Here is a 22734-nt window from a genome sequence, read left to right as displayed (position 1 = left end):
GCAGAAACTCAGAGTTCTCAATAAGGACTTTAAACAACGAAGGTAGCTTGAATGGAAACCATGAGGCTTCCCTCTACCAAACAAATTTACTTCTATGGTAGCTCAGCTTATATGCTGGTTACCTACAGGCACTAGCGCCCCCAGGCTGCTCCCAGAGGTACTACAACCCTGCTTACAGCTACTCCTAAGAAATCAACAAGCATAAAAGGAACAAAATAACACAATAAAAGAAACAGGTAACACCTTGACTGTTACAGCGTTATAGAGATAAAAGATTGGATGACCTGTAATTTTCTGTTGTTAAACACTGATAAGACAGAAATACAACTTATTGGTCCAAAACCAGTACACAGAAGCTCTCACAATTCAACCTCCATTCAGAGGGATGTACTGTTACTAGTAGCTCGACAGTGAAAGACCTGGGTAGTTTATTAGACAGCTATCTTGTCTATTGAAAATCATATCACCCATATTACAAAAACAGCTTTCTTCCACCTTAGAAATATTGCCAAGCTGAGAAACATCCTGTCTGTATCTGATGCTGAGAAGCTAGTTCATGCTTTCATGACCTCTAGACTGGACTATTGTAATGCATTACTAGGTGGTTGTCCTGCATCTTTAATAAATAGGCTACAGTTAGTCCAAAATGCTGCTACTTACGTACAAGGCTCTTAATGGTTTAGCTCCCATGTATCTAACTAATCTTCTAACACGTTACAATCCTTCATGCTCTCCGAGATCACAAAACTCAGGACTTCTGGTAGTTCCCAGAATAACTAAGTCTACTAATGTAAGGAGGAGTCGTACAGCTGGTGATCCATGTGCAGCATGAATTTATTAACAGATTGTACACAGACAGGCAGGGTCAAAGCACGGCAAAACGATATCGAAGGGCAGGCAGAAGGTCAGGGCAGGCAGCAGACAATCGGAGAGTCAGAGTATCAGAACAAGAGAAGAGTCAACACCGGAAAACAGAATAACAACAAGGAAACGCTCAGAATGACAGCAAACGCTAGTCGAGACTTCGCACTGGGGGAAAGTTCAAGTTCAGTCTTTATAGTGTGGGAAAAAAACAGCTGGTGGCGTAATTAGTTCGGCACGGGGCTTTGTGGGAATAGTAGTTCGGAAGTGCCTAATATTCCAGCGATGCTTCTCGGTGTTGCTGGCTGGGAGGCGGGGCAGGTGCGTCGACCGTGACAGAGCCCCCCCCTGTGAGCGGCTCCCGACGCGAGGGCGCGGGCGGCACCGGGGGCGACCGCGAGGCCGCGGTGCCGGCTTGTCCGGATGTTGCCGGTGAAAATCAGCGGTCAGCGAGGGGTCCAGGATGTCCCCTGCTTTCACCCAGGAGCGTTCTTCCGGTCCGTACCCTTCCCAGTCGGCCAGGTACTCCAGGTGACCACCTCTGCATCTGTAATCGAGTAGCTCGCGGACCTGGTACGCCGCTTGCAGGTCCCTCGGCGGGTTTCAGCAGAGAGGCGTGGAAGGTCGGGGAGATGCGGTACGTTGGAGGGAGTGCCAGGCGGTAGGAGACCGGGTTGATCTGTTTGGCGATCCGGAACGGCCCCACATACCGGGGGTTGAGTTTACGGCAGGGCAGATGGAGGCGGAGGTCATGGGTAGATAGCCAGACCCATTGACCAGGCTGGTAGTCGGGATGCTCTCGGCGACGCCTGTCAGCTTGCGTCTTCTGTCTGTGCACGGCTCGCTGCAGCTGACGGTGTGCCGCGCTCCACGTCTCCTCACTGCGGCGAAACCAGTCGTTGACAGACGGCAGCTCGGAGGGTGTGTCGGACCAAGGGAACAGCGGAGGTTGGAAGCCCAGGACGCACTGGAACGGAGTCAGACCGGTGGCGGGTTTAATGAGGGAATTTTGCGCATATTCGGCCCATAACAAGAACTTGCTCCAGTTGGCCTGATTGTTGTGACAGTAAGAGCGGAGGAAGCGGATAAGTTCTTGATTCAGCCGCTCCTTCTGCCCGTTGGCCTGCAGATGGTACCCCGAGGTGAGGCTGATGTTGACGCCGAGCTGCTTGAAGAATGCTGACCAGACGCGCGAGGTGAACTGGGGGCCGCGATCGGAAACGATGTCTTCAGGCAGCCCGTAGTACCGGAAGACGTGATTACACAGAGCCTCGGCGGTTTCGAAAGCCGTGGGGAGCTTAGGCAGGGGAATTAGATGGCAGGCCTTGGAAAAACGGTCTATTACTGTGAGGATGACCGTGCAGTAATTAAGATCGGTGATGAAGTCCAACCCGATGTGCGACCAGGGCCGTTGTGGTGTGGGTAACGGCATCAGGAGGCCCGCGGGGAGCTGGCGAGAGGGCTTGGAGGTGCTGCAGACGGCGCAGGCGCAGACGAATGCTCGTGCGTCCGCAGACAGCGACGGCCACCAGAACTGATTCTGTGCTAGGTGCGTTGTTCCTGCAATGCCGGGGTGACCAGAGCTAGGCGTGGAGTGTAAGAGCTGTAGGAGGCTGCCGCGTAGGTTTTCTGCCACGTAGATCTTTGAGGGCGGACACTCGGCAGGCGGTGGCGTCTGTGCGTTGGTCTGGGTGATCTCGGTCATGATGTCCCACTGGATGGGTGCGTGGGTCTCAGGAATGATGGGCTTGGAGGGCGTGTCCGAGCCAGGTTCCCGGAACATTCGGGACAGGGCATCGGCTTTGGCATTCTTGGTTCCGGGTCGGTACATCACAGAGAATCGGAATCGGGTGAAGAACATGGCCAGGTGGGCCTGGCGCGTATTCATGCGTTTGGCGGAGCGGAGATATTCCAGGTTACGGTGGTCGGTGAGAACCGTGAACGGGTGCAGAGCGCCCTCTAGCCAGTGCCGCCATTCCTCAAACGCAGCTTTCATGGCGAGCAGCTCGCGATCACCCACGTCGTAGTTACGCTCTGCTGGGGACAACTTGCGCGAGTAGTACGTGCACGGGAACATCTTGTTGGCCGCCCCTTGGCGTTGAGACAATACCGCTCCAATCCCGATGCTGGAGGCGTCCACCTCCACTATAAACGGGCGGTTCGGATCCGGATGATGGAGGATGGGGGCCGACGTGAAACTTTCTTTCAGGCGGCGGAACGCCGTCGTGGCTTCAGGGGACCAGGTGAGCCGAGTCGATGCCCTCTTAGTCATGGACGTGAGTGGCGCGGCGATCGCGCTGAACCCACGGATGAAACAGCGGTAAAAGTTGGCAAAACCCAGGAAGCGCTGCAGCTCTTTAACGCTCTGCGGTCGGGGCCACTGCAGTACTGCGCACACTTTGGAGTCATCCATCGCGACACCTTCGGCCGAGATGACGTAGCCTAGGAAGGTCGTTGAAGTTCGGTGGAATTCACACTTCTCCGCCTTGGCGTACAGCCGGTGCTGGATGAGGCGTCTGAGTACGGCTCGCACGTGTTGGATGTGCTCGTCCAGGGTTTCGGAGTAAATTAGGATGTCGTCTATGTATACGATTACCCATCGGTCTAACATATCGCGGAACACGTCGTTAATGAACGACTGGAACATGGAGGGACTGTTCGAAAGGCCGAACGGCATGACCAAATATTCGTAGTGGCCCGACTGGGTTGAGAAGGCGGTTTTCCATTCATCTCCCTCCCTGATCCAGATGAGTTTGTACGCGCAGCGCAGATCCAGCTTTGTGAAATATCGAGCCCGGCGGAGCTGTTCCAAGGCGGATGGCACGAGGGGCAGAGGATACCGGAACTTGACGGTTATGTCATTCAGGGCTCTGTAATCAATGCAAGGATGAAGGCCTCCGTCCTTTTTCTTTACAAAGAAGAACCCGGATGATGCTGGAGAAACGGAGGGTCGGATGAACCCCTTCTTGAGCTCCTCCTCGATGTACTCTTTCATGGCCGCGGTTTCAGGTTGTGACAGGGGAAAGATTCTCCCTTGAGGAGGTGTGGTGCCAGGAGGGAGCTCTATGGCGCAGTCGCCGGGTCGGTGTGGTGGCAGTTTGGTGGCTCGTGTCTTACTGAAGGCCTCAGCGAGATCCTGGTACTCTACGGGGAGTTCGGGTATGTTGGAGGCGGCGCACACCATGATCATGGTGTTGAGATGTGACGGCCCTGGGGTGAGTTGCTGATGTTCGCTGCATGTCTCGTCCCAGCTTGAGATGCGCAGGTCCCTCCAGGAAATGACGGGGTTATGGAGCTGCAGCCAGGGGAGGCCCAGGATGAGGGTGTGACGCGGAGAGTGGATGATGTGGAACCGGATGAGTTCTTGGTGGTGAGGGCCCACCTGCAGCTGGAGGTCCTCTGTGATGGGGGTGATGCGGCCTTCACCGAGTGGCCGGCCGTCTATCGCCTCCACTACCAGAGGAAAAACACATTACTGGTAACTGGTACTTCGTGAGCGTGAGCAAATTCTTCTGACATAAAATTCCCCGCACCACGGGAATCAATGAGAGCAGGTAGACTAATCCACTTCCCCCGTATACTGATTTGCACTTGAACTTGGGCGCAGCTAGGGGGCCGAGTATTGAAGGAGTCAGAACTCACCGCGGTGTTTCGCCTGCTGGGAGGTTTGGTGGGGCAGGCCGCCAGTCTGTGTCCGGCTTCCCCGCAGTACAGGCAGAGGTGGAGACGGAAACGGCGCGCTCGTTCCTCAGGCGTGAGGCGTGTGTAGTCCAGCTGCATCGGTTCAGGCTCTGCTGCACGGGGTGCGCATGCGGCTTCTGCTTGGGGGGCATACACAGCTGTCCGGCGAGTCCGCATCAAGTTGTCGATCTGGATGGAGAGGTCCATAAACTCTGACAAGGTCCTCCCCTCGTCTTGGCAGGCGAGCTCGGCTTGAAGCTCCGGATTCAAGCCCTTGCGGTACAGCACTCGCAAGGGGCGCTCCTCCCAGCCAGCTTCTGCTGCGAGCGTGCGGAAGGCGAGCGCGTACCCGGCGCACGGGCGGTCGCCTTGGGAGACAGCTAACAGGCGCTCTTCCGCGCTCTCCCCTGTGGCGGAGTGGTCGAAGACGGTCCGAAATTGGGCGAGGAAGTGGTCGAACGTGGGTGCCCAGCGAGCTGTTGGGCCTGGGCGGAGAGCTGGGTGGCGAGCTGAAACACGGCTGCTGGATCGTTTGGTGGCAAAGTCTCCTGTAAGGAGGAGTTGTACGGCTGGTGATCCATGTGCAGCGTGAATTTATTAACAGATCGTACACAGACAGGCAGGGTCAAAGCACGGCAAAACGATATCGAAGGGCAGGCAGAAGGTCAGGGCAGGCAGCAGAGAATCGAAGAGTCAGAGTATCAGAACAGAGTCAACACCAGAAAACAGAATAACAACAAGGAAACGCTCAGAATGACAGCAAACGCTAGTCGAGACTTCGCACTGGGGGAAAGTTCAAGTTCAGTCTTTATAGCGTGGGAAATGGGAAACAGCTGGTGGCGTAATTAGGTCGGCACGGGGCTTTGTGGGAATAGTAGTCCGGAAGTGCCTAATATTCCGGCGATGCTTCTCACTGTTGCCGGCTGGGAGGCGGGGCAGGTGCGTCGACCGTGACAACTAAAGGCGGTAGAGCGTTTTCTTATTTAGCTCCCAAACTTTGGAATAGTCTTCCTGATAGTGTTCGGGGCTCAGACACACTTTCCCAGTTTAAATGTAGATTAAAAACTCATCTCTTTAGTCAGGCATACACATAATACCATATCCCATAATATTGTGTTCTAATACATGAGACCAAATGCACATTATCATCTAATACTTGCAAATTATGAACAGCAACTATGTTAATCCTTCTCCACTGCTTATCTCTTTCCACCCATCCCGAGGCATCCAGAAATTGTAGCAGCTCCGACTGTCTTCCGTATAATGTAGATTTTGGACCTCCACTGAGATGAGAGCGACTCTGTGAGAATCTGAGGTATCTAGAGATCTACCAGCTCCAGTTAGAATCCGTGATACTAAAGAGGAGATGTGTGTGTGTGGGGACATCCCCAATGCTGTTGGCTTTGTGGATGCAGCGTGTGGTGTAAGTGTCCATGATAAAGGGAAGAAAGACTTCAATGATCTTCTCAGCTGTCCTCACTATCCGCTGCAGGATCTTGCAATCCTAGATGGTGCAGTTCCCAAACCAGACAGTGATGCAGCTTGCTCAGAATGCTCTCAATGCTCTCTGTAAAAAGTAGTCAGGATGGGGGGAGGGAGATGTCCCTTTCTCAGCCTTCATAATTGGCAGAGGTCATGTCTTCGGCGAACTTGATGATATGGTTCAATCTGTGCATTGCTGCACAGTCATGAGTCAGTAAGGTGAACAGCAGTGGACTGAGCACGCAGCGCTGAGGGGCTCCAGTACTTAGTGTGGTGGGGCTGGAAATGCTGTTCCCGATCCAGACTGACTGAGGTCTCCCAAACAGGAAGTGCAGGATCCATTTGCAGAGGGAGGTGTTCAGTCCAAGCAGGCTCAGCTTTTCAATCAGGTGCTGAGGGATGATTGAGTTTAATGCTGAACTAAAGTCTATTCAATTAAATTCAATTCAATTTATTTGTAAAGCGCTTTTAACAATTTGCCATTGTCTCATTTTTGAACAGCATTCATACGTAAGTGTCTTTGTTGTCCAGGTGGGTGAGGGCTAAATGATGGGCCATGGCAATGGCATCATCCGTGGAGCGGTTTGGATGATATGTGAACTATAGGGGGTCTAGTGAGGGTGGTAACTGGGTCTTGATGTGCCTCATAACAAGCTTCTCGAATCACTTCATTACAATTGGTGTGAGTGTGATGGGATGATAATCATTGAGGCAGGACACTGTAGACTTCTTTAGGATGGGAACAATGGTAGTTGTCTTGAGGCATGTAGAAACAACAGCTCTGCTCAGGGAAATGTTGAAGATGTCAGTGAAGACACCCCCTAGCTGTTCTGTGCATTTCCTGAGCACTCTGCCAGGAATGTTGTCTGGTCCAGCAGCCTTACATGGGTTAACTCTGCATAGAGTTCTCCTCACGTCGACCATGGATAGACAGAGTACCTGATTTGCTATGTTGTTCTGCACCTCAAACCAAGCATAGAAGTCATTCAGAGCATCTGGGAGGGAGGTATCACTATCACAGGCCGGTGAAGCTGTCTTGTAGTTCCTGATCGCCTGAATGCCCTGCCACTTCCGCCGAGTGCCTTGTGTGCCCCGAGTGGTTGTGGGTTGTCTGGGCATGTGCACGCTTGGGACAGTTTCAAACTTGCTGTTCGTAGAGCCACCCTGTCCCCTGTTCTGAAGGCTAGGTCTCTAGTCTTCAGCAGCGCATGCACTTTAGTAGTCATCCATGGCTTCTGGTTGTAGCGTGTAGTGATGGTCTTGGAGATGGTCAGGTCATCAATGCACTTGCCAATGTAGCTGGTCACTGATGCCGTGTATGCCTCCAACAGAGCTTCTGACGAGTGGTCTGTATGCTGGAATTAGCATAACAGAGATGTGGTCTGAGTAGCCGAGGTGGGGGCAGGGCTCCAAATGATACGCGCTGGGAATGTTTGTGTATACAAGATGCAGCATTTTTCCCCTCTTGTTGCAAAGTCCACATACTGATGGAATTTAGGGAGCACTGATTTGAGATTTGAATGATTGAAATCTCCGGTGATGATAAACAGTCCGTCGGGGTGAACATTCTGAAGATCGCTCATAGCCCCATAGAGTTCACAAAGAGCCTCTTTAGCATTAGCTCTGGGGGAATGTACACTCTGATAATGAAAACCATGGTGAATTCCCTTGGTAAATAAAATGGCCGGCATCTAACAGTCGCAAATTCCACTGATGATGAGCAGTAACTAAAAACAATCACAGAGTTCTTGCACCATTCCGTGTTGATGTAAACACACACAACCACCACCGCAAGCCTGACCACACAGACCTGCATTTCTATCAGAACTCTGTGAGCCACGTCTTCGTGAAAACAAAGATGCAGCAGTTTCTAAACTCTTGCCGTGTAGTGCGTTCGAGTCAGATGTGGTCCAGTTTATTTTCCAGGGAGCAAACATTAGAAAGTAGAATGGAAGGGAGAGCTGGCCGACTAGGGTTTGTTTGTAGCTCAGCATGGACACCCGCCCGCTTACCGCGCTTCTGCTTCCTCAAGCACTGTTTTTGGTGTCCCCTCTCCTGGGCCCCAGTATCAGGTGACTGGAGGCCTGATCTCCGCAGCAAGCCGAGTTGGCAAGGCTTTTCCAACACATCATCGTGCAGATTGGTTGTTGCACGATTTATGTATTGTATACGACACAAGATGGCGGAGGAAGGAGCTGGTGCTGCTGTACCTCTCCCAATACAAACTGGGAGACCGCCAAATGACTTGTTCGAAAACGGAATTTCTACATCTTGGAACTCTCAAATCAAACACACTAAAACAGAGAACTCATTATTTCATCTTCGGGTAATTCTGTATGTGTTGTTTCTCTTACTGACACAAGTGTGGGGAACTCGTGAATACGACCGCCATACCTTGTTGCAGGCTACAGCTTTCGCAGACAAAATCGTGCCAACGCCACTTGCTTCATGGTGCCAATACACCATATACTCTCACGTTTTAAATGACGGGCGAGTGTGTACTCGTAGCGCACTGAGTGAGCGGCGCTGCTTGAATAGGAAGGTACCAGCAAATCAGACTCAAGGATATTGTGCCTTTCTCTGCACGGTCCTGCTTCTATGTGGGGATATTCATCTAAACCCCAGGCCTTTGGATAATCAAGATCATGTGGATCATCTACAATCAGCTGTTCCCTCTTGTAGAGTGGAAGTGCAGCTGACTCATATCAAAGACTCCGGCGTGGGAAAACAAGGTAACCCCCTGATAAACTCTGCCCCTAAGTTCATTCCTGAGAAAATATTAACATCAGTGATCTACGCTAAGCCTGCAGAAATTGCAAATACTGCCACCGTACTTAAACAGCAGCAAATGAGACTGTTTCAGACTGTGAATCATGCGAGCGTACTTTGAAACCCAAAAACAAAGCCGAAGGGCATTTTCGGAGGACATTTAAACATCCGCAGCATTGTCTCAAAGACTGAACAGATCAAACATTTGTTAACGGACTCAAATCTTGATTATCTCTGTTTAACGGAAACTTGGTTAACTCCCACTATTCCTTCTTCTATACTGAAAGTCTCGGGATATACCTTGTACAGACGCGATAGAAACAAGGGTAAAGGCGGCGGTGTGCTGATTTACGTAAAAAATCACATCCAAAGTAAACAACTGGACATCAGTGATTGTAACTTAGAGTGTGTGGGGACTACTATTACTTTATCACCTCAAATGTCTTTCTGTGTATTAGCAATTTATCGACCTCCTAAAGCTACTAGTGATTTTTTTATTTCTCTTGGTAATCTACTTAAACAATGTGATGGAAAAGAAGTCATTCTTTTAGGTGACTTTAATTTAAATTGGCTTGAGAAATCATGTAGAAACAAACTTAAAGAAATAACCAAATCGTTTCAAATGACACAACTACTAAGGATACCAACTCGTATAACAAGAACTTCTCAAACATTAATAGATTTAATATTGACAAATAAACCCGAGAGAATAATTAAAACTTATAATCTAGTTACAGGTATGTCCAATCATAATTTAACCCTAGTAGCTAGAAAACATGAGGTTTAAAAACAAAAACTCAATGAACAGTAAAATGTGTATCACATTCATTCCAAAGAAAGATTTACAAACGGTTGAAAAAGATTTAAAACAAATAAAGTGGGCAGACATCCTGTAGAAAGAATCTTGTAAATAGGGCTGTCATGATCTTATGCTAGCTGTAAATGACATCTTAATGAAATATACAAAAAATAAGCAGAGAAAGCGACACACAAAACGAAATTTGCCATGGTTCAATGAAGTTATTTGGGATATGATGAAAAAACGAGATGTGGTGCTGAAAACATTTCTAAAGTCAGGACTAACAACGGATCGATTTTCTTTTACAAATCTAAGAAATAAAGTTACAGCCGAGCTTAGAAAGGCCAAAGCCAGTTTTTTCCTTGAAATTATTAGAAATGCACAAGGTAATAGTAGGATATGGAAAACTATTGATAAATTGATTGGAAATGAAAAGTCAAAATGTGAGAATATTTGTCTCAACATTAATGGAAAAATTATTGATGACTCTTTTGCAATAGCAACAAATTTTAATGAATATTTTTTAAACATTGTCCAAAATTCAGTTCAGAATTTTCAAATTGTTCATCCCCCTCTCATAATCAATGACAAATCTGATTTTAATCTTAGTTCAATAACTAAAACTAAAGTTGAAAAAATAATCACGGTGCTAAATAGCAGCAAAGCAAAAGATAGTTATGGACTTGATACTTCTTTTCTGAAACAATATAAGGACATCCTCTCTGATCCGTTGACAACAATGGTCAATCAATCGATTAGTGAGGGTATTTTTCCAGCAGCTCTAAAATCTGCGATTGTTACCCCTATATTTAAGTCTGGAAAGAAACAAGACATGAACAATTACCGTCCAATAAGTATTCTCCCAGTTGTGTCAAAAGTACTCGAACAGCGGAGCAACTTACCATCCACTTTGAATCACAAGCTCTCTTAAATCCAATGCAATTTGGTTTCAGGCGTAAATACTCTACAGACTTTGCATGTTGCTGCCTCTTGGAAACTATCAGGGCATATGTGGATCAGGGAAGAGTGGTGGGAGCGGTCTTCCTTGATCTGCGTAAAGCTTTTGATACTGTTAATCACCAGATACTCTATAGTAAATTAAATCAATATAGTCTCTCTGAGCACACCCAAAACTGGATAAGATTTTATTTGAGTGACCGACATCAGTGTGTACAAGTAAATAACATCAAATCTGCGTTTAGAACCACCTCGATGGGAGTGCCGCTGGGGTCTTCTTGGGACCCTTGCTTTTTAGCATCTATATAAATGATCTCCCTAGAGTGTGTTTGGACGTTGACATAATCATGTATGCTGATGATACGGTGATCTTCACTTATGGGGAAAACGAGCTGGAGGTTGCTGACAAATTATCAAAAGTTGTAGAATGGATGCAGACATCTTGTCTAACCTTAAATGTTGAAAAAACGGTCTCAATGTTTTTCTCAAATAAACGTATTGTTCCGCATCTACTGTATTGCATGTCTAGTTGGTCTCAGGCGTGTAAAACATCGTTAAAATTACTAGAATCATTATATAAAACGGCAATAAAAATTCATGATAAAAAGCCTCGTCAGTACCATCACTGTAAATATGATATTTTGAGTTTTGAGAACCTCATTAAACATAACCAAATTTCTGCTTTATTTAAAATTATCCATAATATCGCTGCTCCCCCTTTGAGAAAATTTGTCACACTAAATTCAGATAGACTTAATAGAGCCACACAGTCGACAGTCAGAGGAGAGTGCAGCGTTCCAAGATGCAGAACCACTTATGGTCGACGTTCGTTCTTTTATAAAGCAGCAAGCCTTTGGAACACTCTTCCAAATGATATTATTTTATGTACAAACTATAGCACATTTACACACCTGACCAAACAGTGGCTATTAACAAAGCAAACTTGTGAGCACTAAATGACTGTGATATGAACAATGTAGACTGTGAGTGAGTGAGTGCTAGAGTCATGAAGTGGAGAGTGTTTTTATGATGTGAGTGAAGTACGTTTGTTTTTTGTTTTTTTTGTATAACGTCTGTTAAATTATGAAGTGGAGAGTGTTTTTAGTGATTATATTGCTGTGAGTGAAATAATGTCTCCATGTATGATACTGTATGTATTTCATGACCTTTTGTATATGTAACATCTCTCTAGGGACTGCAGGTGGAAAATAGCATTTTTTTTTTTGCTATAACCTGGCACATGACATCTCTTCTTTCTTAGACTAATGTTCTCTGTGCATTGCCCCTGATTAGGTACAAATAAACTCATTCATTCATTCATTCATTCATTCATTCATTCATTATTAATTTCTGGCAGTCATATACATGAACACTACTGTCTCTGGTGTGCCTGTACTAGCAATAGTCGTGTTAAAAAAACGTAAATAGCACCATATTGTATCTGGAGTGGCTGCTCCATGCCGACATCTTGGACAGTGTAGAGAAAAACATAGAGTCTTTAAAGTGGTGGTTTGAGTGCCACAGATCTCTGATCTCAATGCCTGATCTTCTGTCTGGAAAAAAAGAAAGATCTAAGGCAGCTTTCATCTAAGCAAGATCTGTTGTTTATGTTTAGAACAACCTACCTGCTGAGTTCCTTCAACATATGTGTGTTAATGAACCTAGAAGAACTGATTCTGTTTTGCAGTCTAAGGCTCAGACCAAATATTGATTTGATTTAAATTTACTTTCCATTTTGTTAATTGATAAAAATAAACGAAAACCTATTTTTGAAAACACTCTTTACAGCATCTCTTTACACCAGCCTAAAACCTTTGCAAAGTACTGTACATTTGCATGTGGCTATATTCTTGATATGCAGGTTAAACAAAGTGAAATCAGGTTTCATCAATTCTGAACTGAACTGAACTGTACTGAGCACAACACACACACACAAAAACACACACTCATCTGTGTGGACTTTATTGATCTACATCTAATACACACTCTTCCAATATACATCCAGGTCTACAGAACCACCATATCAAACTGTTTACATGATGTTTTACACACTGTTTCTGCTCTTTACACATGCTGTCTTTCACATTTCAGTCTGTTTTACACTCCTTACAATACCTCATATAACTGCTGCTATAATACTAATGTGTTCATTCCAGTATTTCTGCATATGTACTGAAGAATATACAGTATGTACTCTAGTCGGCACTGCTTTTTTGTATTGTCTTTTTGGTATTTTGTGTTTTTGTCTTGTAATGTTTTGTATTGTTTGTTCGCACTGTCTTTTGTCCTGCACTGTCTTCTTGTCTTGTGTCTCACACTGTGTACACCAGGTTGGACAGATGCACTTAATGTGTCTAGGGCTAACTTACTTTAAGTCCTTAGCTCTGTGTTGTTCTATGTAGCTCCATGGTCCTGGAGGAACGTTGTCTCATGTCACTGTGTACTGTGTCACATATATATGGATGAAATGATTATAAAAGCTTCTTGACTTGACTTCTTTGTAAATGGACAGACTTACTGTCATAAAATTAGTGAGTTTCATGAATAAACTGGGCACAAAGTGCAACTTGCACAGAAACTCCATTATTACACACACAGTATAATTACATGTACAAACACACACACACACACACACACACACACACATTGCTCTTAATGTGGTTAGTCTACATCTAGAACACTAGAGGGAGCTGCTCAATACTCACATGATGCAGAAAATTGAACAAACCACAACCACAATGTCAATAATATTTTAAAAGGTAATCTGATAGTTTGTCCAGTCATACGTTTACAAGCAAGTGTCATCTTCATTAGGCTCCATAGCAATGAATATGCTTTCCAGCTATGAAATGACTACTATTTTACAGGTTGTCAAGGAAACCTTCCTGTCAAAGATGTTCTTTGACCTGTCTGTCTTGATGTTATTCAAAAACACTGCATGGACACACAACCGTACACAGACCACAGTAAGATGTAAATAATATGTGCAATCATCAATCAATTGTCTTTAGTTTGAATCAGCCAATTGAATCATCTATGAGCTTGTCACATAGAGAAAAACATATATCTATACTGACAACAAAGTATTTACATTTAGATCTTACCTGGGTACCTCTAGTCCATCGTATGTCCCTACAGTGTAATGACGGAATAATTTCCTCTTGGATTTTTCACTGCGACTCTCTGAAATACACAAACACACACACACATACTGTATATACACTTTTCTTTGTTTGTTTATCATGATATAAATGGCATGCTTCATGTGAAGTAGCTATGCAGTGTGTATAAATCAGGCACATTAGTTAACTAAATAACCTGATAGTTGACTCTAGACATGCTGGTTCTTGTTTAGACTTTAGCACTTGTGCTTTAGAAGCCAGCAGAAAAAGGGAGTCAATCCTATGTCACCAGATGGTCCAGTCACCTCTGTGCGAAAACTATTCTTTTGGTTATTTCAGTTGGCCTCCTTGGAAGGCAGTTCTTTGTTGGTACTGTACCAATACAGGATAAAAACCTATTTTAAAGTAGTGCTGTTTGGCTGCACACAATCACTGAAGCATGAAGAGACTGGAACGTGCTGTTTGAAGAAAGACATCTAGGTCATGCCACCTTAACTAGAGACTGCTAATGTACTCAATGTATTTAATCTATATATTTATTTAAATGGGAAGTGTAATAATTATAGATGACACATCAGAATGTAGGCATATTGTAAGTTACACTGTGTGGCATAATCAATGCATCTACCATGATTTCACTCCAGTACAGATTGGTGATTTAAATGCAGTTCAGTTCAGAGATGATTTGAACGTTTAAAGAAAAAGACACTGTCACAAAGCAGCTTTACTTTAAAGTTTATCAATTTACTGTAATTAATCTTTTTAATGTTGAAGACTTGAATAAACATTGAAAAAAATAAAAAACATTTATAAAATAAAAATAAAAACATTTGAATATATTCTACTATTGCCTATTTTATGCATGTTTAGGCACCACATGACTAGCATAAAATGACCATGACCTGAACACCAGTGTTGCTGGTTTACTAATGCCAGAATACAGCAATCCCACACTACTTTGAGTGTTTACTTCCGTTGTAGGTGAGTGCATACTTTTCCTGAAAGCTGACACCAAGACAGAGAGAATATCTTTATATAATTTCATTAATTCACCATCTATCTGTGTGAGGTTCTGCAATTTCATGTAGCAGTTCTAAAAATCATTCTTTTACTTTGTCCATTTATTGCATTTTCATGCAAGGTTCTACATGACCTTTAAACCAGGTGAGTTTACCTATTGTTCTGGATTGCTAATAAACATTTCAAACTCAAATTTAATTTATTTGTTTATCACTTTTATAAATTCCTATTGTCTCAAAGCAGCTTTACAGAAGTATGGGAACAGAATACATTTAAAAAATCATTGCGTGCAAATGTGCAGAATCTTTTCCTGTCTGTAATGTTCATTATTGCAAGTATAGCATGTCACCATTTCTGTCTGAGGAATTATTAATCTTTATTTTATTCCAGTTTAAACCTACTAATAGATCTCAGACCTTATACACTAAAAGTCATGTATATATGTTATACTGGTCCCGCAGACCAATTCTTTGATATTGGCAGCACACTATTACAAGCTTTCCACAGAAAAGTCCTGTATCTCAGCATCTCTATTACCCCAGTACTACAAGAAGGACAATTATTTTATGGATTAAGAAAAATGGCTTTAATGCCTAATCAAATAAAGATTTCACAAACAAATTTCAGCAGAATAATAAGCGAGTATAATGAAATCATTGTCTCTATTTTATGGTAACACCACCATCATAGCCTTTACTGATTGTCAATTTAAAACCTGCAAACTCATTCCACTTTCACAAAAAAAATAAATAAATAAAAAATTGGGTGTGTTGTGTGTTTTTATTTGAGGATACCTGGTCTCTTTTCTTCATTTTGAGGCAGAACTTCTTCCACACATTCAGCAGGAAACCAACCAGTCCGACCTTTAACGGTTCCCTCCCAGAAACCTCCCTCTCCAACGCTCAGTACTGAAATGCACATATGTAAGAAACACAAGAAAACCAGGAGGAAGAGTAAAGCATTAATAGTAGATACAAAGAAACTTTATTTTTAAAGAAAATTTACATACATTAATATTTATATACACAGATCTTACCTTTGACCTTGTCCCCTTTGCTGAGAGTGAGCTCTCGTTCTCCCTGAGCAGAGTGAGAGCGAGTTGCTATAAACACACGACCAGGAACTGCACTGTACAGCCTCCGCCGCTGAACAACACTAAAGACCAAGCGAGAATGGCTGGTATTATACAAATATACAATTTTATAGCAATAATACAGAGAATATAGCAATTCTCACCCCTGTCTGCCTCTCTGTTTTTTCTGCTTTTCATCAGGTTCTACTCTTCCTCTGGACGGGGAACGAGTGCGAGCACCACGAGGACTACTAGAACTTCTGAGAGCAAAGGATGACCGACGCTGAGTCAAAGAGAGGAAAACAACTAAGTATCAGACATACTCCCAGAACTATTGTAATGTATATGTTGCACTCTGGAAATGGGAGGGATAAGAAACAAGGTTCAGGTGTCTCCAAACCCTTCCCTAAAGGTGAATATAATCTAATCTTAGCCCTGCTACACAGATGGACAATAAAGTGGGTACAGGCCCTACCTGTGCAGTTGCAGGTGTAGTGGTGGGTGGAGCTACAGCATCTGGGGGTGTGGCCATGGTATTTTCACTCTTTGCCCGTAAGAGGGGGTGGGGGTGGGGGAGTGACATGTTCGCTGACATGGCGTGCCCACTTTCAACATGCTGTGAAACATACTTAGGAGATTCCAAAAATGGAACTGGGAGAGAGAGAGAGAGAGAGAGAGAGAGAGAGAGAGAGAGAGAGAGAGAGAGAGAGCAGAAGCAACAGCATGAGAAACACAGAGGGATTGTTTGATTGCAGCAATGATTTCACTGAACATTTAGTAATAAAATAAGTGGATACGTAGTATACAAGTGTTTGGCATAAACATTTGTTTTCTGTAGATTTGGTCATTTAGTGTTCACACACATTCTGGCTCTGGTCTCACTGTGTCATAAAACTTTATAAAACACTGCATCTCCACTCTCATGTCTGGACACATTCACACTGCCTCCTTGGCCCAAATTTCTGCTGACCTGCCCCCATTTGCCAGTAGTTATGCTGAAGCTACTGGGATTTAAGTGGAGTTTCTTTTTCAGTACTAAACTTTCAGTATATACAGTAGTAAGAACGCCCTCTGGTGAACCATATTCCATGTGTGGGGAGCATACAGAGATAGATAGAAGTTTTAGTATTTCCTCAGCTTATAGACTCTATTTTCTTTGCTTTGTTCCTGACATCCTGTGATGTTATAGAAAGCTTTTATATATTATTAAATTCACAATAGACATTAAAGAGAATGCAATAGGAATAATAAGTAATTGTGCATTTAATAATATATAAACTTCCCATAAAATTACAGCATTAAAGGTGCTCAATGGATCAAGTTTTTCACAAAAATATTCAGCAAATGGATCTGTAGCAAACAGAGTAACCAAAATAATATAAAACTTGCTGGCTCACTTTTTGATATTATTTGTCATAAACCAGCACTTTTCATCCTGTGCATGGTGGCAGCATCATTAAGGTGATACTGTCCTCATGGTTGTTACTCTTTCCCCTCTTTACATACCTTCTGTGTTATGGAGGGAAGTCTCTGTTATGAGGGGGAGTCCAGTGACGCTAGTAGGAGGGGGCACTGGGTCTGCCCCCTTATTAAATAGTGAATGGGGAAAGCGGACAGGTGTCCGGAGCAGATAGAGAAAGCATGTGGCTGGACAGGGAATGATGACAGGGTAGATATAATTTGGTGAAAAATATAAATAATGGGTAAGTGCAAGGGGAAACCTTGTGAATGTAAATATATAAGTATGTAATAGGAAGATAAAATGCTTGTGTTAACAGGGAACGCCCAAAGGGGGTTTCAATCCGAGATCCGAGGAGCTCCCCGATCAATTGCCAGAAGCTCTACCATTAGGCGAGGCAGCCCAGAAGAAGCATTTGAGAAAATACACAAAAACGACTGGAATAATTGCTCTGGCTGGCTGGAGGACAAATTACCTCTTAGAGTGGTTGGCACTCTGATACAAGTTATCTTGTACCGTGAACTCACGTGAAACGGTTTTTTTAGATCCTTCTTTTATATATATTACCTCTCACAGCGCTATGCACTCTGATACAAATCACCGCCCTGAATCTCAATTGAAACCCTTTTCTCTTTAAATCCTTCTCTCATATATTACCGCATTACATATTACCACACTGTACTTGGCACAGACTATGTCCGCATGCCGAGCGCCGAAACTCTGTGTCTTAAATAGTGGCATGTGCAGGTGCCGCAAGTTGTGCTAATTAAAGGCACGTGAGTAGGAGCCTATAAAGAGGCGTTCTAGTGGCCTCTCTCCGAAAGGCCCTAAACCGCTCCGGGTACAGGGTGTGTCACGCATGGACCCAAGAGCATTCCTCCAGACCATAGCCCTCCCAGCCAAGATCTGTATGCCCCGCCCGTGATATCGGGAGTCTAGAATCCACCGACAGTAAAGGCCTGGACTTCGTCAACATGATGGGGTGTTGGTGCGGCCCGCTCAACAGGGGGTGCTAGGGGGCTACAGAGGACCAGCTTCAGTCTGCAGACATGGAATGTGCGGTTGATCTTTATGGACGGGGGAACTGCAAACGGTATTCCATGGGATTAATCCACCGCAGGATCTTAAAGGACCCGAGGTAGCCTGGTGCCAACTTCTTGGACTCCACACGCAAGGGCAGGTCTTTGGTCACCAGCCAGACCTTCTGATCTTGGTGGAACATGGGTACTGCATGTCTTTTACGGTTGCTCCTCCAAGCAGCCATCTGAAGGGTGGTCTTCACCCTTTTCCAGATCCTGTGGCACTGGGCCACCATTTGTTCTGCAGCTGAGATCCCTAACTCCCTCTACTTCTTAGCAAATATGTGGGGATAGCCGAACTGGCATTCGAAAGGGGACATGCCCAGGCAGAGTGCCAATGAGTGTTGTGGTCATACAGAAACCACATCAGGTTTCCAGGTTGGAGGTGGCCAGACAACAGCCCAGTCTATGTGCAGGTTATGTTGCCACAACCAGGGAAGCCCAAGGTAGATATAATTTGGTAAACAATATAAATAAGGGGTAAGTGCAAGGGGGAAGCTTTTGAATGTAAAAACCAACCTAAAATAATAGGAAAGGTGAACTGCTTGTGTAACAGGGAACAAGCAGGGTTCGTGTACAAGATCGTGTGCCCAAAGCACTACCGTTAGGCCAGGTTGGCCCAGAAGACACAGTCAGGAGAATACACAAAAGCGGATTACCTCTCAGAGCGGTTGGTGCTCTGATACAAATTACTGCCTGTATCTCAATTGAAACCCTTTTCTCTTTAAATCTTTCTCTCATATATTACCTCTCAGAGAGCTGTGCGTAAAAGTCTTTCCATTTTTAAAAAATAATTGATTACATTTTGCTTAATGGGATGTTCAATTTTGTTGATATTTTTATAATTAAGTCATTGTTGATACATTTCCAACTTTGCCCCCGAATTGTTTTGATAGCTCTGTGGTCTTTATGATGCTGGTTGTTTAGGTGTGTTCTCTAACAATATGTGTATTTAATATCATATGATACTTTTTATATTATATATTTATAATTATATATTTTTTATAAAAAAAAATTTATTTTTTTAGTAATGGGGTGAATACTTTTTTTTTAAGTTAATTATTAAATAGTTTCACAAATTATATGGCTTTTCCTGCACTTCAGTATTTTGTGTAGTTTATATAGCATTAAAATTCCAATTATGTCAGTTTCAGTTACACACTTTAACACTACAAAATGTGGAGATGTTCAGGACAGTGTGGAGGTGAACACATACACTAGCTGATTATTGTTCATTATTAATCCCAATGAATGAACTCAGTGAACATTCAGTATACATATATATACATATGTATATATTTGACTTATAAACACCCTGATTTGCTTAAGATGTTTTAAAAAGAACCTACATACCTATATCTGTGTCTTTGTGATTTTTAATGATCTCTCCAAGTTCAAAGTGCCCAGACATCACAGCAACCTTCAATAAGCAAGCATAAAAAATGAAGAAAATGTTAGATAACTTTATGATTGTTGTATGACAGAAAAACTACAGTAACTCATGTAATCACTCTGAATAACCATGGTGAGAAGAAAAGCATCTTAGCAGCACAACAAAATGAGCAGGGATGAGCTACAACAGCAGAATTCCAGGTTCCTCTCCAGTCAGCCTTACCCACACTTGACAGATGTAGACTGAAAATTCATTTTAATTTAGTATTTTATTTTCTAATCATTGTTTTTCATAAATAACATCATTTAGCATACCTTAATTTGAATTTCCTGTGAACAAGGAATAATATGGAGTGCTACCATACATGACCTTGTCCCCACAATCACCTGACCTGAAGCTTATAAAGCTTGTTTAGGATGAGTTGGACTGAAAGTGAGAGGAAGTCTGAGCATCAAATCATCAAACCAAATGTATTACTTGTTTGACACAACACCTTTTTTCAACTGTAAGATGAATACATTAGCTCAATTGCTTTTTAGTTTTCTGTTGTGTAGCTAAGTTTTACCTGAAAGGGAGTTTGTCCGTGATTGTTCTTTATCTCCTTACTGGCTCCTCTGTAGAGCAGAACACGCACACAGCTCTCCTGATTTGACAAAAAAATATGCCAGTCATTCAGTGACTGTGTGTGTGTGTGTGTGTGTGTGTGTGTGTGTGTGTGTGTGTGTGTGTGTGTGTGTGTGTGTACCTTATTGTACAGAGCACTGATGTGCAGTGCTGTGTTTCCTGATGCATTCTGGGAAGTGATGTCTGCCCCATAAAACAGCAGGTGCTCTAAATGCTGGGCAAAACCATGTTGACATGCCTGCAGGGAGCTCAGGAGGTGAATATACTATATACAACTAGCAACATAATGTAATATATAGACAAAATAGTTCAAAGAGCTTTAATGTACAAGGTTATAAATTAAGCCATTTTGTTCACTTCATCCATGTTCCATTTTCTGTTTCGCAAAGCATCTTCTTTTAATGTTCTACAACATTTTATTAGAGCAAGGACTAAATATTCAAATAAGTACTCAAATTGGATTCAACAACATGTTGTAGACTCCCCAATTCTATTAAATTTATTTGTATGGTTCTTTTAACAGTAAACAGTGTCTCAAAGACTGAAGAGTGTGAGAGGATGAAGAGTGTGAGAGGCTGAAGGGTGTGAGAGGCTGAAGGGTTTGCAAATCAACTGTAGTGTGGAAGAGCTCGGCAGTTTATAGCTGATTGGTATTGAGAATGAAGAAAATCTGGTCAAAATTTCAGTGTGCTTATATAAACATTTACACACAACTTCACCAAAAGATAAATGAGGCCCATTATCTATACAAACGTAACTGGAGAATGATTACTGCTGATGTTTATAGTTAATGATAAATAATGCTATTTTTACACACACACAATCACCTGATGTGTTTCATCCCAGCCATTCTCGTCACGAGTTCCAAGACGTGCTTTGTAGTACAGCAGAGTTTCACAGCAGGATGTGTCGCCCCCTGTCAGCACAGAGTGGTACAGCGGCGTTAAACCACAACGATCCTTATAGTCTGGAGACACACCCAGAGACAGGAAGGTCTAGGGAGAAAGAACAAGAGATACACAAACAGACAAAGAGACATTAATTAAGTAATGGAAAATGTGTGTGTGTGTGTGTGTGTGTGTGTGTGTGTGTGTGTGTGTGTGTTTACCTGCAGTGTAGCTTGATTGTGCACTCTAACAGCTTTATGCAGTGGCGTGAGTCCATCTCTTGCTCTGAAATCATGATGAGCTCCGTTTAACATCAGCACACGGATTCCATCAACACTCAGACCACTGATTACAGCCAACGTCAGAGGGGTCTCTGATACAGAGAGAGAAAGAGACAGGATGACAAAAGAGAAGGTGCTTGTGTGGTAGTGAAGAGTCTTGTAGTCTTGTACATAGCTAGCACATGTAGCTTGCTTTACCTGTCTTTTCTGATGACAAAGTCAGTATAAAGCCAGGTCATGTATAAAACATATTTTAATACACAAAGAAAAATTATATCTCACCTCCACTTTCTGGATCATGATAATTAGGGTCCAGTCCTTTATCCAAAGCTTTACTGATCTTATCTACCGCTCCACTTTGAACATAGTCCAGGAACTTCTTTAGGTTGGCCTACACACACACACACACACACACACACACAACCTTTTGGCAACCAAAGTTTGGGAACCTCCATCGACATCTGTCTAAATGCTGATGATGGCTATAAAGATGATTGTTGGAGATTAACAACATGAAAGCTGTGTGTAGGTTTCGACCCTTTGACCCTTGCCACCTCTCATTGCTCTACTCATTATGTAATGACTGAAGAGGTAGCGTCCTGAGATGTTTCCAGTATAATGGACACTTCAACTTAGTGGCATCCCTCAATTCTATCTGCAAATGTGAGTGTGAGCAGTGCTCAGGACACAATTATACGGCAAAACATTATTGAATACAAAATTACAAGCATGACAGTAAATACAAGGAGAAATCAAAAGGAGATTCTGTTTAGTGTAGCAGAAAATATTTGAAGTGGTTTGCCTAAAAGTTTGGTGTGTGTGTTTTTGGTGTATTTGTGTGTGTGAGTACCTTAGTGTGTAACTTGGCCAGTTGTTTCTCATCCAGATTAGTCTGTTTATAAACCCGACTCTTGTATCTGAACTGTGAGAGACACAGATTATTCAGACACACAGTGTAATGGAGGGGGGGCATACTAGTATTTTATTACACATACAGTTTCTATTTCCCTTCATCACTTATGATTTGATGTCAGAGATGACTTGTGTTGGTGATGGAGTGAAAGAGAAAGACAGCAATTCAGACACAGTTCACAGTAGAGATGAGACAGAATTCCAGCTCGGAAAATATGAGCCCCTGAGGAAGTCTGAGGATGTTCTACTCTTATATAGTTATATAGCACTTCCTTCCTCCCGCCCAAGTGAACTATACTATACTGTAAAACTACTATACTCCTGAGTCTCACTGGC

The 22734-nt window shown here is 43.5% G+C and overlaps 1 protein-coding gene across 1 annotated transcript in view; it reads right to left on the bottom strand.

The window, feature by feature from the left end:
* LOC132845450 (SH3 and multiple ankyrin repeat domains protein 2) overlaps positions 1-22734 on the bottom strand; it is a 90732-nt gene that overhangs the window by 40572 nt on the left and 27426 nt on the right. The window contains exons 4-15 of the mRNA XM_060869422.1: positions 22337-22408; positions 21769-21877; positions 21427-21578; positions 21146-21313; positions 20440-20556; positions 20260-20337; positions 19655-19721; positions 16239-16414; positions 15928-16046; positions 15728-15846; positions 15486-15599; positions 13654-13732 (exon numbers count right to left, since the gene is read on the bottom strand). Of these exons, the coding sequence (XP_060725405.1) occupies positions 13654-13732; positions 15486-15599; positions 15728-15846; positions 15928-16046; positions 16239-16414; positions 19655-19721; positions 20260-20337; positions 20440-20556; positions 21146-21313; positions 21427-21578; positions 21769-21877; positions 22337-22408 (1370 nt within the window). The remainder of the gene's footprint in view (positions 1-13653; positions 13733-15485; positions 15600-15727; positions 15847-15927; positions 16047-16238; positions 16415-19654; positions 19722-20259; positions 20338-20439; positions 20557-21145; positions 21314-21426; positions 21579-21768; positions 21878-22336; positions 22409-22734) is intronic.

The sequence above is a fragment of the Tachysurus vachellii genome, chromosome 5 (assembly GCF_030014155.1).
Source record: "Tachysurus vachellii isolate PV-2020 chromosome 5, HZAU_Pvac_v1, whole genome shotgun sequence".
NCBI classification, from domain to species: Eukaryota; Metazoa; Chordata; class Actinopteri; order Siluriformes; family Bagridae; genus Tachysurus; species Tachysurus vachellii.
The sequence above is the reverse complement of the archived record's forward strand: the minus strand, read 5'-3'. Positions and strand labels throughout refer to the sequence as shown.